Raw genomic sequence first — 14,349 nt, forward strand, 5'->3', positions numbered from 1 at the left:
CTTGTTTAGTACCTATATTGTGATTTTATTTATAAACTATGGCTGAAAAACGCCCTCGCTATACCATTACGTTTAAGCTATCATAGTTGCATATGCTAAGGAGCATGGAAAGGGTTGAACAAAGGCATTTCGGGTCACCTGCAACTGAAAAAAAAAAGAACTTGGCGAACTCAGAAAGAATTTTGAAAGAAAGCACCTCGCAGTAAACATAATTTGAGAAATTGGACTGTTAAATGGCCGAAACTTGAAGCAGAACCCAATGCTTGGATTTTAGAGAGCAGACAAGCAGGAATATCGGTTTCTGCGTAAACGCTCATTCATCAAGAGAAACTAATATCCACTAACAAAGGGATCACCAAATTTACTAGATCAACATCCATGTTGTGGTATCACCGCCAGACACCACACTTGCTAGGTGGTAGCCTTTAAATCGGCCGCGGTCCATTAGTATACGCCGGACCCGCGTGTCGCCACTGTCAGTGATTGCAGACCGAGCGCCGCCACACGGCAGGTCTAGAGAGACTTACTAGCACTCGCCCCAGTTGTACAGCCGACTTAGCCAGAGATGGATCACTGACAACTACGCTCTCATTTGCCGAGACGACAGTTAGCATAGCCTTCAGCTACGTCATTTGCTACGACCTAGCAAGGCGCCATAGCATTTGATATTATTTTATATTGTGGTTATAACATGTACCGTCAAGAGAGATGTTCTACAATTGTGGATTAAAGTTAAGTATTACATCAACTACGTACTTTATTTGCTACTATTAATTCCTTTAACTGTTCCAGACCTCACGCCAATCTGCGTGAGCTTAACGCGTGCCTTTCGCCTTCCTCTCATTGTGACTTGGCTGTCTTGCCAAGTCACAACACATGTTATTCAAGATTGATGAGGAGGTATCGGCTTTGTACGCGGACCAAGACAAAAATATCACACAACATGCCGAGTACCAAGAACAAATAGTTGTATTCATCTATTTGTCACTAACACAAAGAAAAGCGAAAAGTTTTAACCTTCGAAAAGTTGAATTTTCGCACATTGGAAACATGAACGAGACTCCGCTAACCTCTGATGTCCCTTCAAACAGAATTGTGGATTCCAAAGGCACAAAAAGCGTTATTATTAAAACTTCCTGGCAGTGAGAAGATTCAGCACACAGTCGTTTTATCCTGCAGTGCTGAAAGGACAAAATTACCGCCACTTTTGATTTTAAAAACAAAGACGCTTCCTATGGAAAAATAGCCGAAAAGAGAATTTGTCCATGGCTAGACGCAAAGAGGAGGAATGAGATTGTGCATAGATAAAATTTGGTCTACGCAATCTCGAGGCCTAATGAAGAAGCCTGTCCTGTTAGTATGGGATCAGCTTCATTTTCACAGAACAGAAGATGTTAAAAATAGACTGAAGCCTAAGTTAGTTGCAATTCCAGGAAGGCTAGCCAGTTTCCTTTAACCATTAGATGTATGTAACATTTAAGCACTTATGAAGGAAGAGTGAAACAAATGGATGCAGTCTACAGTTTTTGAAACTGCTACTATAGGAAGGAGCATTTCTCAAGTTTGTGAGTCGGTCAAAGCTTCGTGGGACTCCATGGAAACTAAAACGGTGATTAAATCGTTTAAGAAGTGTGGAATCAGTTGCCTTGGATGATACAGAGGCTAACTTATTTTATGAGGATTCAGTTTCTGACACGATGGCTTCAAGTACTTCTTCCTTCAGCTCTGAGTATGAATTTTGCGGATTTGAGGACGAAATTATATGTGAGCACTTTTTCCTATTCACTTTGCCTAAATATTTGATGTACGTCGACATAGGTGTTATTATTGTTTTGCAGTAGACTTATTAAATGAGAAATTTTTTCCCTAAAATAGCTCTTAAAAAGTGGGGCGTGTGTTTTACACCAGGGCTTCTTATACGCCCGCAATACTCATGGTTAAATGTATTATTGAATGATGTTGTGGCACAAATACGGTGAACGCTTATCGTGTTACCACTGCTTCAGCACACATTCGCGTTATCTGCTCCTTTGCACAGGACAAAATCCTGTTTGATAAAATCCTTAAACTACATTTCATCGGAACGGACAAACACTTCTTGTGAGCTCAGAAGGTCAGAACCATTGCAGAGTATGTTGCGTAGATGTAAACTTTATCAATGCGCTGTTACGCTTCTGGTTATCTCTTGATACACACTGACGTGTTGAGTGTGGCGTGTGTAAAACAGCGCAAAAAGGAAGGGGAACCGGGAGACGGCTGTCAGACAGCTGATAAAAGGATACAGCGCGCTGACACACTGAGGCGTTTCTTGTAAAGTGGCGAGGCGAACCCTCATGTGTACCGCTCGCTGAATTCGCTTCCAGAGAAGGTGCAACTACACTTCTGTGGAAACAGTTAAGGTCAGTAAAAGTACACTGAATTACTATGCACTGTCATTAAATGTGAATATGTCTCATTGATCAAGTCCTTCCTCGGAGAATTGTGTGAGCTGAAGAATATTTGCACTTTTTGCCGTACTAAAAGACTGCTCTTAAAGTTTTCTAAACGAGAATGTAAGCTACAAACATTTTTCAACAATGCTATAATACTTTGTTTCTAATCAATCAATCACTGGGACCGCTTTTTTTCGCGATACGCTCGATGTCTCATACTAATTCGGCTTGCAATACACCCACTGCATTGAGCAGTATTTTCCAGTATAGCAGTACAAATTTTATGTTTATTATTATTATACTTATTATTATTACTATCGTTAATTCCCATTTTAGGAGAACGTTAAAACACAATCAATTTTCATGGCATTATTTTTGTGTCTTTCTTTTCTCTTCCCAAAAACCTTTCATATGTTCACTGTGTTTCGTCTTCCTCTCTTCTGTCCACTTCTTTCCTGGTTTCTTCTCTTTTGGTGTTCCCTCGAATCCCTTGAGACGTAGCGCCGTATACCGATCCTGCCTTGGAGACGGTTAAGTGGGAGATGTATCTCAGAGCTGGATGGTGACGCGAGACTGGACGCGCACGTAGTTTATGTATCAGCCGATAGAGGACAGTATTGGATAGGGGACTGTGATTTAGTTTCGATTGTTGCCACTAGAGTGCACTAAAGTAATAGTGTTTTTCATAAACTGTTCCAGTGAGTGTTATTATGTCTTTTTGTGTATGTAAAGTGTTATAAATGTGTTTTAGCACTACGAATGATGCGTGAGTGTGGTTTAAGGTTAATATGAAGATAATTGTTTAACGAGTTATGTAATGGAATGGGATTTAGTGTGGGAACATTTCGAAGAAGTATGGATGTGGACAAAGGGTATTTTTATATAGTAGATTTGTAAAGTAAGTTTATGGTAAAGGGAAAGTTAATTCAGGTATAACTAACAATAGTAACTAACATGTGGCTACCCGCTGAGTTTTATGATTTTGGCGCCCGCAGCTCGTGGTCGTGCGGTAGCGTTCTCGCTTCCCACGCCCGGGTTCCCGGGTTCGATTCCCGGCGGGGTCAGGGATTTTCTCTGCCTCGTGATGGCTGGGTGTTCTGTGATGACCTTAGGTTATTTAGGTTTAAGTAGTTCTAAGTTCTAGGGGACTGATGACCATAGATGTTAAGTCCCATAGTGCTCAGAGCCATTTTTTGTGATTTTGGCTTAGAGCATACGGTACCCATACATCCGATTTTTAACCTCCCCCATTACATGCAAGTGTCACACGCTGCTGCAATGATCACGATTCATCACATTTGCCAGCCTTAAGAACAATGACGTCAATCACTGGGGATTAAAGCGTTTAAACGGTCTCTGTCAAACCTGGAAAGTCTTCCTGAACATGGAGAGTCACTAATGTCAAAACAATCCTCCTTAACACGAGAAAACCATTTTGCCTTTGCTGCCCCCCCTCTATTCAACTTAAACAGAAGAATATGCCGGAAACGTTCCGATTTCTCCACTTGGCACTCCATTTTCTAGTGTCCACAGTTCCACTCACTATCCCTAAATGACAATGGAAAAAACGAAATGAAGTCCCATGCTTCTTTACAGAGCGTAGGGGAACGATGCGGGAGACCCGCACCGCCGTACTAGGCAAGGTCCTGATGGAGGTAGTTTGCCGTTGCCTTCCTCCGACCGTAATTAGGATGAATGATGATGATGAAGACGACACAACAACACCCAGTCATCTCGAGGCAGGAAAAATCCCTGACCCCGACGGGAATCGAACGCAGGACCCTGTGCTCGGGAAGCGAGAACGCTACCGCGAGACCACGGGCAGCGGACAAATGACAATAGGCAATCTCAAATAACAAAAATGAACTACAAATAAAAACGACAGTCGATAAATAAACCCTTAGCAACCGGAATACCAGCACGCAAAACAAGAACGCTTCGACCTTATGCACCAACCTTATACTTTATCTACAACTGTTCCTATGTGATAGCTCACTCCATATCTCTAGAAACTATCCTGGACGACATTTGGTGTTTGGAATTTAGGCTGTGATCGTAAGCTGTCTGTAACATTTTGTCTCCTGCTGGAGGAACTGATGCAGACAGATTTTTAAATCCTCTGACATTAATTTCGTTGAGAAACGAATACTTGAAACTGGCAGTTCTGGTTACATCAGAAGTACTGCATCTGTACCTCGCAGCATGGCCTAAATCCCAAAAACCCTATGTACCAAGGCTGCCATAAAGAAAGTTGTGTACCGCAAAACACCAGTGATATGGAATTTGCGGATTTCAAATGGCATGTGTATCATTCGTCGCATCTCTCTCGGTTACTTGTTTATTCAAATGGATTTCCACAGCTGATGCTGCCCCAATCGCTAAGTAATCTGTAATCGAAGGGACTGAGGTGACCACTTTGATCATCAACAGTAATGTCATGGTACTCCAATTCAAGCTCATCCTGCCATCTCTTCCACGCCTTTACCAAATCTCTTCCACCAATCGGTTTGCAAAGTAAAAACTTCTTGTTAGGCCTTTTGCTCTGCACCTGGGCTTGTATCAGGTGCGTTTTGGTTACTCCATATTTCCATTTATATTAACTGTCTTTAGTTCTTACCTGGTGTTTTCGATCCTTATTTGACCTCTAAGGGTATCTCCAGCCATTCGTGTAAGGTATTTCATTTTCCACTGTCTCAACAGGTCTCTTCTCTTTATAGTGGCACACATGCTGAAATTTATTTTTCAGGTCTTGACTATAGCAGATCAAACATTTTTTGTTTCGTATTTTTGATCATCAGTTTTCTGGCTGGTTGAGTATGGACAGGTAAGAATTCCTGTCCTGCGCTAACTTCTTCAACTCAGAGCAATACTTCCACCCATTGTCTTCAATTATTTCTTGGATATCTTTCAATCTTCCTCTACAGTTTTTACCCTCTGTAGCTTGCTTGAGTACTATGGGAGTTATCCTAAGTAGTTAAATTTGCCAACCTGCTTGATTAAGCGGTTTCCACTTCCAAACTTTGAACCGACTGGACATTGTCTGTTTCAGTGTCGTTACCTTACACTTGTTGAAAGGTATATATATAGGTTGTAGCTGCAAACAGTGTTGAATAGTTTATAACTGGGAAACAAAGGCCCTGTTAGTGCCTGCATGTGAGACCTTCTCAACAGTAAATAAAATCGTGTTTCAGACTGAATTGCCGACTCTAAAATGTTGTATACTCTTTTGGCAAGCCTCTATAGTCGTATCACTACAGATTTTAAAAATATTCAGTGGCACGGGAAACTTATGTCTTAACCCCTGCTTTATGATCCAGGGACTTTCTGGCCTTCCACCTCCCCCCTCCCAAGTCGTCAACACAGATGGTACTTCTTCTCGTTCCTGGAGGCCCACAGCTCCCGCCGCATCCCGCATCTTTGTCGCCAAACGATTCCGTCATTCTTCCTCATCCTCTTCTGTTCCTCTCCCTCCATCGCTTCTTGGATAGCCCTTAGCCACCTTTTCGTGATTTCCTCTTCTTCTCCTTCCAAGAGGTTGCCATAAAAGTGGTCTCTTTGGATATCTGTCTTCTTCCATTCTTTCGACTTTCCCCAACCTTCCCACCTATCTGTCTTTTATTCTGTCCTTAATACTATAATGGGTCTGCGTCCTTTCACTTATTTCTTCAATTCTTGCGGGGTCAAGTCGAGAAATTTTTCATACAATAAGTTGGTCCATTTCTAAGGCTTTAAGCCTTTTTTTTTTATTTCTTTCTGTCAGTTCTCAACACTCACTTCTGTAACTTTTATTGGTTACTTGTTTAGTCGAATTTAACTTTTAACTCATTTTTTAGGACCAAAGTATAGGATTCAATTTTTGGATGTCCACCCTTTCCTGCCTGATCCGTTATTGGATATTTTTGTTGCATCACACAATACAATACTATCGAAGTACTTAAATTGCTGCACACTTTAATTTGATGACTGTCAATGTTCAAGTTGCTTCCTTCCTGTCTGCAAAAAAGAAATTCAGTCTACTCATTCTTCTGAAAACTAACTTTCGTATGCCACTTTGTATGTTGTCCAATAAGACATATCCTCTTTCTCGTTTGCTGCAACGGCCCGATCAAGAGTGTATGTACGCTGGTTCCCACTTCAGTCCATGCCCACACAATTTCTACGCAAGAGAACCGAGCGGGATGGCGCAGTTGTTAGCACAATGGACCCGCATTCGGGCCATCCTGATTTAGATTTTCCGTGATTTCCCTAAATTGTTTAAGGCAAATGCTGGGATGGTTCCTTTGAAAGAGCGCAACCGCTTTCCTTCGTCATCCTTCACTAATCCGAGCTTGTACTCCGTCTCCAACGACCTCGATGTCGATGGGACGTTAAATACTAATCTCCTTCTCCTCCCTGCCTCCCTCCCTCCCTCACCAGAGACCGAGTACCTTCTTCATGAACGTGGAAAAAATTGTACTAATCATGTCAAATGTTTCTGTGTAGTCAGTTACTAAAATGTGGGCTTATAACTATTGTCTAATACGGATTAATTGTATCAATATTAACAAACAGTGCATTTTGTTCATTGTATTACGAGGCGTGTTTTTTAAGTAAGTACCGTTTTGTAATTAAAAAAAGATGTGCTAATATATCCCAATAATTTTATTTTTACATGAAAGCCTGTACCTTAATCTACTTTTCTACATAATTTCCGTCAATATTGAGGCACTTGTCATAACGTTGTACTATTTTTTGTATACCCTCCTCATAGAACTCTGCCGCCTGACTTGTTAACCACTGCATCACCACTGTTTTGACTTCCTCATCGTCTTGAAGACGCTGACCGCCCAGGTGTTTCTTCAAGTGCAGGAACAGATGGTAGTCACTGGGTGCAAGTTCGGGGCTGTACGGAAGATGATAGAGTTTCCCATCGAAAAGATGTGATGAGATCTTTGGTCTGATTCGCCACATGCGGACGAGCATTGTCTTGCAGCAAAACGATGCTCTTGCTCAACTTGCCACGTCTTTAGTTCTGAATTGAACGGCGCAGGTTGTGCAATGTCTTACAGTAAACAGCTGCATTGATTGTCTTATTACGAGGGAGGAATTCCACAAGTAATACTCCTTTTCTGTCCCAAAAACACTGTGCACATGATTTTCCAGGCAAAAATTGTTTGCTTAAACTTCACTTTTCTGGCTGATTCTGAATGCCGCCATTCCATGGACTGTTGCTTTGATTCTTGTGTGACATAGGCCACCCATGTTTCATCGCCCGTAACAATTTGGCTTAAGAAATCATCACCATCGTTGTGGTACCGCTCAAGGAAAGCCACTGCACTGTCTAAACGTTTGGTTTTGTGCACATCCATCAACATTTTCGGTACCCAACGTACGCACAATTTTCTGTAATTCAAGTGCTCGGTCACAATGCCATACAAAACACTACAAGAAACATAAGGAAAGTCATCCCGCAAGGAAGAAATCGTAAAGCGTCTGTTTTCCCTCATCTTATTGTCCACTTCCTGCACCAAACTTTCATTAACGAGTGAAGGACGCCCACTCCATTGTTCATCATGCACATTTGTGCGCCCATCTATAAATCCTATCACCCGCTTTCTTACCATTCCATCACTCATAATGTTTTCTCAGTAAACTGCACAGATCTCACGATGAATATCGATCGCATTTAGGCCTTTAGCACTAAGAAGTCTTATAACAGCCCGTACTTCACAGTCGGCGGTACTCACGATTATCGGAGGCATCTTAAACACTCACTACACAACGTAAACAAGGAAGAATCAGACTGTAATGGCGTCAGTGCGGTGACAACAGATGTAGGCGCCCAGTGCACATGTGCAGAACGCCGACCGCAGCGCTGCGGCCTCAGTGTGGCAAAACGGAACTTACTTAAAAAACACACCTCGTATATTCTTATAAATGAAGTACACTATTTGACATTAAAATTGCTACACAAAGAAGAAATGCAGATGATAAATGGGTAGTCATTGGACATATATATTATACTAGAACTGACATGTGATTAAATTTTCACGCAATTTGGGTGCATAGATCATGAGAAATCAGTACCCAGAACAAACACCTCTGGCCGTAATAACGACCTTGAGTCGAACAAAGATTGGATGGCGCGTACAGGTACAGCTGCCCAGGCAGCTTCAACACGATACCACAGTTCATCAAGAGTAGTCACTGGCGTATTTTGAAGAGCCAGGTGCTCGACCACCATTAGCCAGACGTTTTCATTTGGTGCGAGATCTGGAGAATGTGCTGGCCAGAGCAGCAGTCGAACATATTCCGTATCCAGAAAGGCCCGTACAGGACCTGCAACATGCGGTCGTGCATTATCCTGCTGAAATGTAGGGTTTTGCAGGGATCGAGATAAGTGTTGAGCCACAGGTCGTAACACATCTGAAATGTAACGTCCACTGTTCAAAGTGCCGTCAGTGCGAACAAGAGGTGACCGAGACGTGTAACCAATGGCACCCCAAACCATCACGCCGGGTGATAACGCTTCCAATGTGCGTTCACCGCGATGTCGCCAAACACAGATGCGACCATCTTGATGCTGTAAACAGAACCTGGATTCATCCGAAAAAATGTTTTGCCATTCGTGCACTCAGGTTTGTCGTTGAGTACACCATCGCAGGCGCCCCTGTCTGTGATGCAGCATCATGGGTAACCGCAGCCATGGTCTCCTAGCTGATAGTCCATGCTGCTGGAAACGTCGTCGAACTGTTCTTGCAGTTGGTTGTTGTCTTGCAAACGTCCCCATCTGTTGAATCAGGGATCGGGACGTAGCTGCACGATCCTTTACTGTCATGCGGATAAGATGCCTGTCATCTCGACTGGTAGTGATACGAGGCCGTTCGGATCCAGTACGGCATTCCGTATCACCCTCCTGACCCCACCGACTCCATATTCTGCTAACAGTCATTGGATATCGACCAACGCGAGCACCAACGTCGCGATACGATTAACCGCAATCGCGATAGGCTACAATATGACCTTTATCAGGGTCGGAAACGTGATGGTACGTATTTCTCCTCCTTACACGAGGCATCACAACAACGTTTCACCAGGCAACGCCGGTCAACTGCTGCTTGTATATGAGAAATCGGTTGGAAACTTTCCTCATGTCAGCACGTTGTAGGTGTCGCCACCGGCGCCAACCTTGTGCGAATGCTCTGAAAAGCTAATCATTTGCATATCACAGCATCTTCTTCCTGTCGGTTAAATTTCGCGTCTGTAGCACGTCATCTTCGTGGTGTAGCAATTTTAATGGCCAGCAGTGTACTTTCAAGTTTGCTTCAGTTGACAGTTTTCTAGAAGTAAATCACACAGTATTTCGACAACCTCGCTTCTTGTATTCTCCTACACTTCCAGCAGAGAGGAGAACACCTGTCCGCTGTGCTCGTCGGAGTTGAGGACGCAGCATGAGCGTGTCTAGGGGCGAGGCGCCGCTGCTCGGCGTCGTCGACTACACGGTGTTCGCGTTGATGCTGTCGGTGAGCGCCGCCATCGGCGTCTACTACGGATTCTTCGCGCGCTCCTCCGGCGCAGACGACTACCTCGTGGGCGGGCGGTCCATGAGCACTATCCCCGTGTCCATGTCTCTTATTGCCAGGTCAGTCTCGAGGTCATACACGTCTTCTAACAAGGGAACCTCCCCATAGCACCTCCCTCACATTTAGTTATAAGATGCCACAGTGGATAGGCCTTGAAAACTGAACTCAGATCGATCGAGAAAACAGGAAGAAGTTGTGTGGAACTATGAAAAAATAAGCAAAATATACAAACTGAATAGCCCATGCGCAAGATAGGCAACATCAAGGATAGTGTGAACTCAGGAGAGCCGTGGTCCCGTGGGTATATATATACACCCACTGTATATAAACTGTGGAAGCGGTCAGTCGACAGTGTCACCGCATTCTTGTTAAATGAAATAGCGCCGGCCAGCCAGAACGCCCCAATAGACGTTCACCACATCCCAAATGAACTTTACCACCTAAAACATTTCTTCGTAGAATACAGCTACATTGGACTGGGAACACCCGAGAAAGATGTCATCAAAGTCAAGAAAATATACCAAAACTTAATGAACTTTCAGACCAAGAACATCATAGAACAAAAATACGTCGGTCACTCTTGGCATGATATCTGGAGGAACATACAGCACCCGTATTTACCAACAAAAGTGCGGTCATTGTGGTACTACTTTGTGAATAGGAAATTTCCAACGAACTCCAGACTACATTCCATTCACCTGGCTGATTCCCCTTTGTGTACCACTTGCAACCTGATTGATACAGATGAACATCAATTTGTCTGTGGAAATGCGAATAATATATGGTTGTCAATCAGAAAAAAAATTAGCAACTATGCAGAGAAAACCGCCGTATTTGATAACGCCAGCGTGCCTTTTATACCCGGAAGAGGAGCTATACCCCACCTGGAAGAAAAATGCCGTCAACTGGTTGAAGGGACACGCAGTATTTTACCTGCTGTCCAGTAAAGAAAGGAGCGAAGGAGATTTTTGGACGTACATTTCCGACCAGCATCACAAGCTACTACGCATGAATAATTATTATGATACATATGCCAACTTCCTCAGAAGAACAGTCATGTGAACTCCATTTTCGATGATGCTATTCAGAACATGAAGAAACGAGAGACAATTTGATCTTTGAAAAACAAATACGATCAGGTGGCGAACATCACTATCTGGTTTAGACTTGGATTTTTTTTTCTAAAATGCCAAGGAACCTTTGTTATATTACTTTTAAATGTCAGTTGAAAAATATGTACTACTGTGGAATGTTATGACTAATAATTAAAAAAAACGTGGGTGGCGTGAGCAGCTGCGGAACGAAAGGTCCTGGTTTCGAGTCTTCCCTCGAGTGAAAATTTTACTTTCTTTATTTTCGCAAAGTTATGATCTGTCCGTTCGTTCATTGACGTCTCTGTTCACTGTAATAAGTTTAGTGTCTGTGTTTTGCGACCGCACCGCAAAACCGTGCGATTAGTAGACGAAAGGACGTGCCTCCCCAATGGGAACCGAAAACATTTAATCGCAAGGTCATAGGTCAACCGATTCCTCCACAGGAAAACGCGTCTGATATATTCTATACGACACTGGTGACGGCATGTGCGTCACGTGACAGGAATATGTTGTCGACCCACCTAACTTATACACTTCGCGAATGGGTAAAAAGATTCTTCTACCTTGCCCGATTTAGGTTTTCTTGTGGATGTGATAATCACTCCAAAAAAAAGTGATGAAAACATAAGAGTTTGTCATGTAAACCGAAAATAAAAAATTAAAATTTTCGCTCGAGGGAAGGCTTGAACCAAGGACCTCTTTTTTATTTTTACTCTCGTTTCACAGCTGCTCACGCTAACCACGGGGCCACGACGCTCCTCTAATCACATTTGCCTTGATATTGGCTGCGGTTACCCATGATGCTGCATCACAGACAGGGGCGCCTGCGATGGTGTACTCAACGACAAACCTGGGTGCACGAATGGCAAAACATTTTTTCCGATGAATCCAGATTCTGTTTACAGCATCATGATGGTCGCATTCGTGTTTGGCGACATCGCGGTGAACGCACATTGGAAGCGTTATACCCGGCGTGATGGTTTGGGGTGCCATTGGTTACACGTCTCGGTCACCTCTTGTTCGCACTGACAGCACTTTGAACAGTGGACGTTACATTTCAGATGTGTTACGACCTGTGGCTCAACACTTAATTCGATCCCTGCAAAACCCTACATTTCAGCAGGATAATGCACGACCGCATGTTGCAGGTCCTGTACGGGCCTTTCTGGATACGGAATGTGTTCGACTGCTGCCCTGGCCAGCACATTCTCCAGATCTCGCACCAAATGAAAACGTCTGGCCAATGGTGGTCGAGGAACTGGCTCGTCACAATACGCCAGTGACTACTCTTGATGAACTATGGTATCGTGTTGAAGCTGCATTGGCAGCTGTACCTGTACACGCCATCCAATCTTTGTTCGACTCAAGGTCGTTATTACGGCCAGAGGTGTTTGTTCTGGGTACTGATTTCTCGGGATCTATGCACCCAAATTGCGTGAAAATTTAATCACATGTCAGTTCTAGTATAATATATTTGTCCAATATTGCGTATCTTGCACATGGACTACTCAGTTTGTATATTTTGCTTATTTTTTCATAGTTCCACACAACTTCTTCCAGTTTTCTCGATCGATCTGTGTTCAGTTTTTCAAGGCCTATCCACTGTGCCAACTTATAACTAAATCTGAGGGGGTTGCGATGGGGAGGTTCCCTTGTAAGAGTCTCTCTGCGTCCTCCTCGATCCCATCCTTTGCCCCTCTACCTCTTCGTCCCTCTGTACCCTCTTTCCAGCTCGTTTCCACATCTCTCTCACACCTCTCCCCCTCTCTTCTCCTGCCTCTGCCCTCTTTGCCCTCCCTCCAACTCTAACCTCTCTCTCTCTCTCCCTGTGTGTGTGTGTGTGTGTGTGTGTGTGTGTGTGTGTGTGTGTGTGTGTGTGTGTCAAAAGTATCCGGACACCTGGCTGAAAATGACTCACAAGTTCGTGGCACCTTCCTTCGGCAATTCTGGAATTCAGTATGGTGTTGGCCCACCCTTTGCCTTGACGACAGCTTCCGCTCTCGGAGGCATTCGTTCAGTCAGGTGCTGGAAGGTTTCTTGGGGAATGGGAGCCCATTCTTCACGGAGTGCTGCACTGAGGAGAGGTTCAACGTCGGTCGGTGAGGCCTGGCACAAACTCGGAGTTCCAAAACATCCAAACGTGTTCTACAGGATTCATGTCAGGACTCTGTGCAGGCCAGACCATTACAGGGATGTTACTTTCATGTAACCACTCCACCAGAGGCCATTGTGAACAGGTCTTCCATAGTGTTGAAAGATGCAATTACCATCCCAGAATTATTCTTCAACAGTGGGAAGCAAAAAAGTGCTTAAAACATCAATGTAGGCCTGTGCTGTAATAGTACCATCCAAAATAACAAGGGTGCTAGCCCTCTCCATGAAAAACACCACCACACCATAACACTACCGCCTCAGAATTTTACTGTTGGCACTACATACGATGGCAGATGACGTTCACCGGGCATTCGCCATAACACACCCTGCCAACGGATCGCCGTATTGTGTACCGTGATTCGTCACTCCACGCAACGTTTTTCCACTGTTCAATCGTCCAATTTTTACGCTCCTTACACCAAGCGATGCGTCGTTTGGCATTTATATGCGTGATGTGTGGCTTATGAGCAGGCGCTCGACCATGAAATCCACGATTTCTCAACCCTCGCCTAACTGTCATAGTACTTGCAGCGGATTCTGATGCAGTTTGGAATTCCTGTGTGATGGTCTGGATAGATGTCGGCCTATTACACATTACGACGCTCTTCAACTGTCGGCTGTCTCTATCAGTGAATAGACGAGGTCGGCCTGTACGCTTTTGTGCTGTACGTGTCCCATCACGTTTCCACTTCACTATCACATCGGAAACAGTCGACCTAGGGATGTTTAGGAGTGTGGAAATCTCGAGTACACACGTATGTCACAAGTAGTGACACACAATCACCTGACCATGTTCGAAGTCTGTGAGCCGCCGGAGTGGCCGTGCGGCTCTAGGCGCTACAGTCTGGAACCGCGAGACCGCTACGGTCGCAGGTTCGAACCCTGCCTCGGGCATGGATGTGTGTGATGTCCTTAGGTTAGTTAGGTTTAATTAGTTCTAGGCGACTGATGACCTCAGAAGTTAAGTCGCATAGTGCTCAGAGCCATTTGCACCATTTTTTGAAGTCTGTGAGTTCCGCGGAGAGCCCCATTCTGCTCCCTCACGATGTCTAATGACTACTGACGTCGCTGATTTGGTGCACCTGGCAGTAGGTGGCAGCACAATGC

The 14,349-nt window shown here is 44.1% G+C and overlaps 1 protein-coding gene across 1 annotated transcript in view; it reads left to right on the plus strand.

Annotated features, from left to right (window-relative positions):
• Positions 1 to 2,257: 2,257 nt before the first annotated feature.
• The window catches only part of LOC124619398 (sodium-coupled monocarboxylate transporter 1-like), a 336,549-nt gene continuing 324,457 nt past the window's right edge, over positions 2,258 to 14,349 (plus strand). Inside the window, exons 1-2 of the mRNA XM_047145752.1 lie at positions 2,258 to 2,399; positions 9,816 to 10,053. Of these exons, the coding sequence (XP_047001708.1) occupies positions 9,863 to 10,053 (191 nt within the window). The 5' untranslated portion in view covers positions 2,258 to 2,399; positions 9,816 to 9,862. The remainder of the gene's footprint in view (positions 2,400 to 9,815; positions 10,054 to 14,349) is intronic.

Source organism: Schistocerca americana, chromosome 6 (genome assembly GCF_021461395.2).
Source record: "Schistocerca americana isolate TAMUIC-IGC-003095 chromosome 6, iqSchAmer2.1, whole genome shotgun sequence".
Lineage (NCBI taxonomy): Eukaryota > Metazoa > Arthropoda > Insecta > Orthoptera > Acrididae > Schistocerca > Schistocerca americana.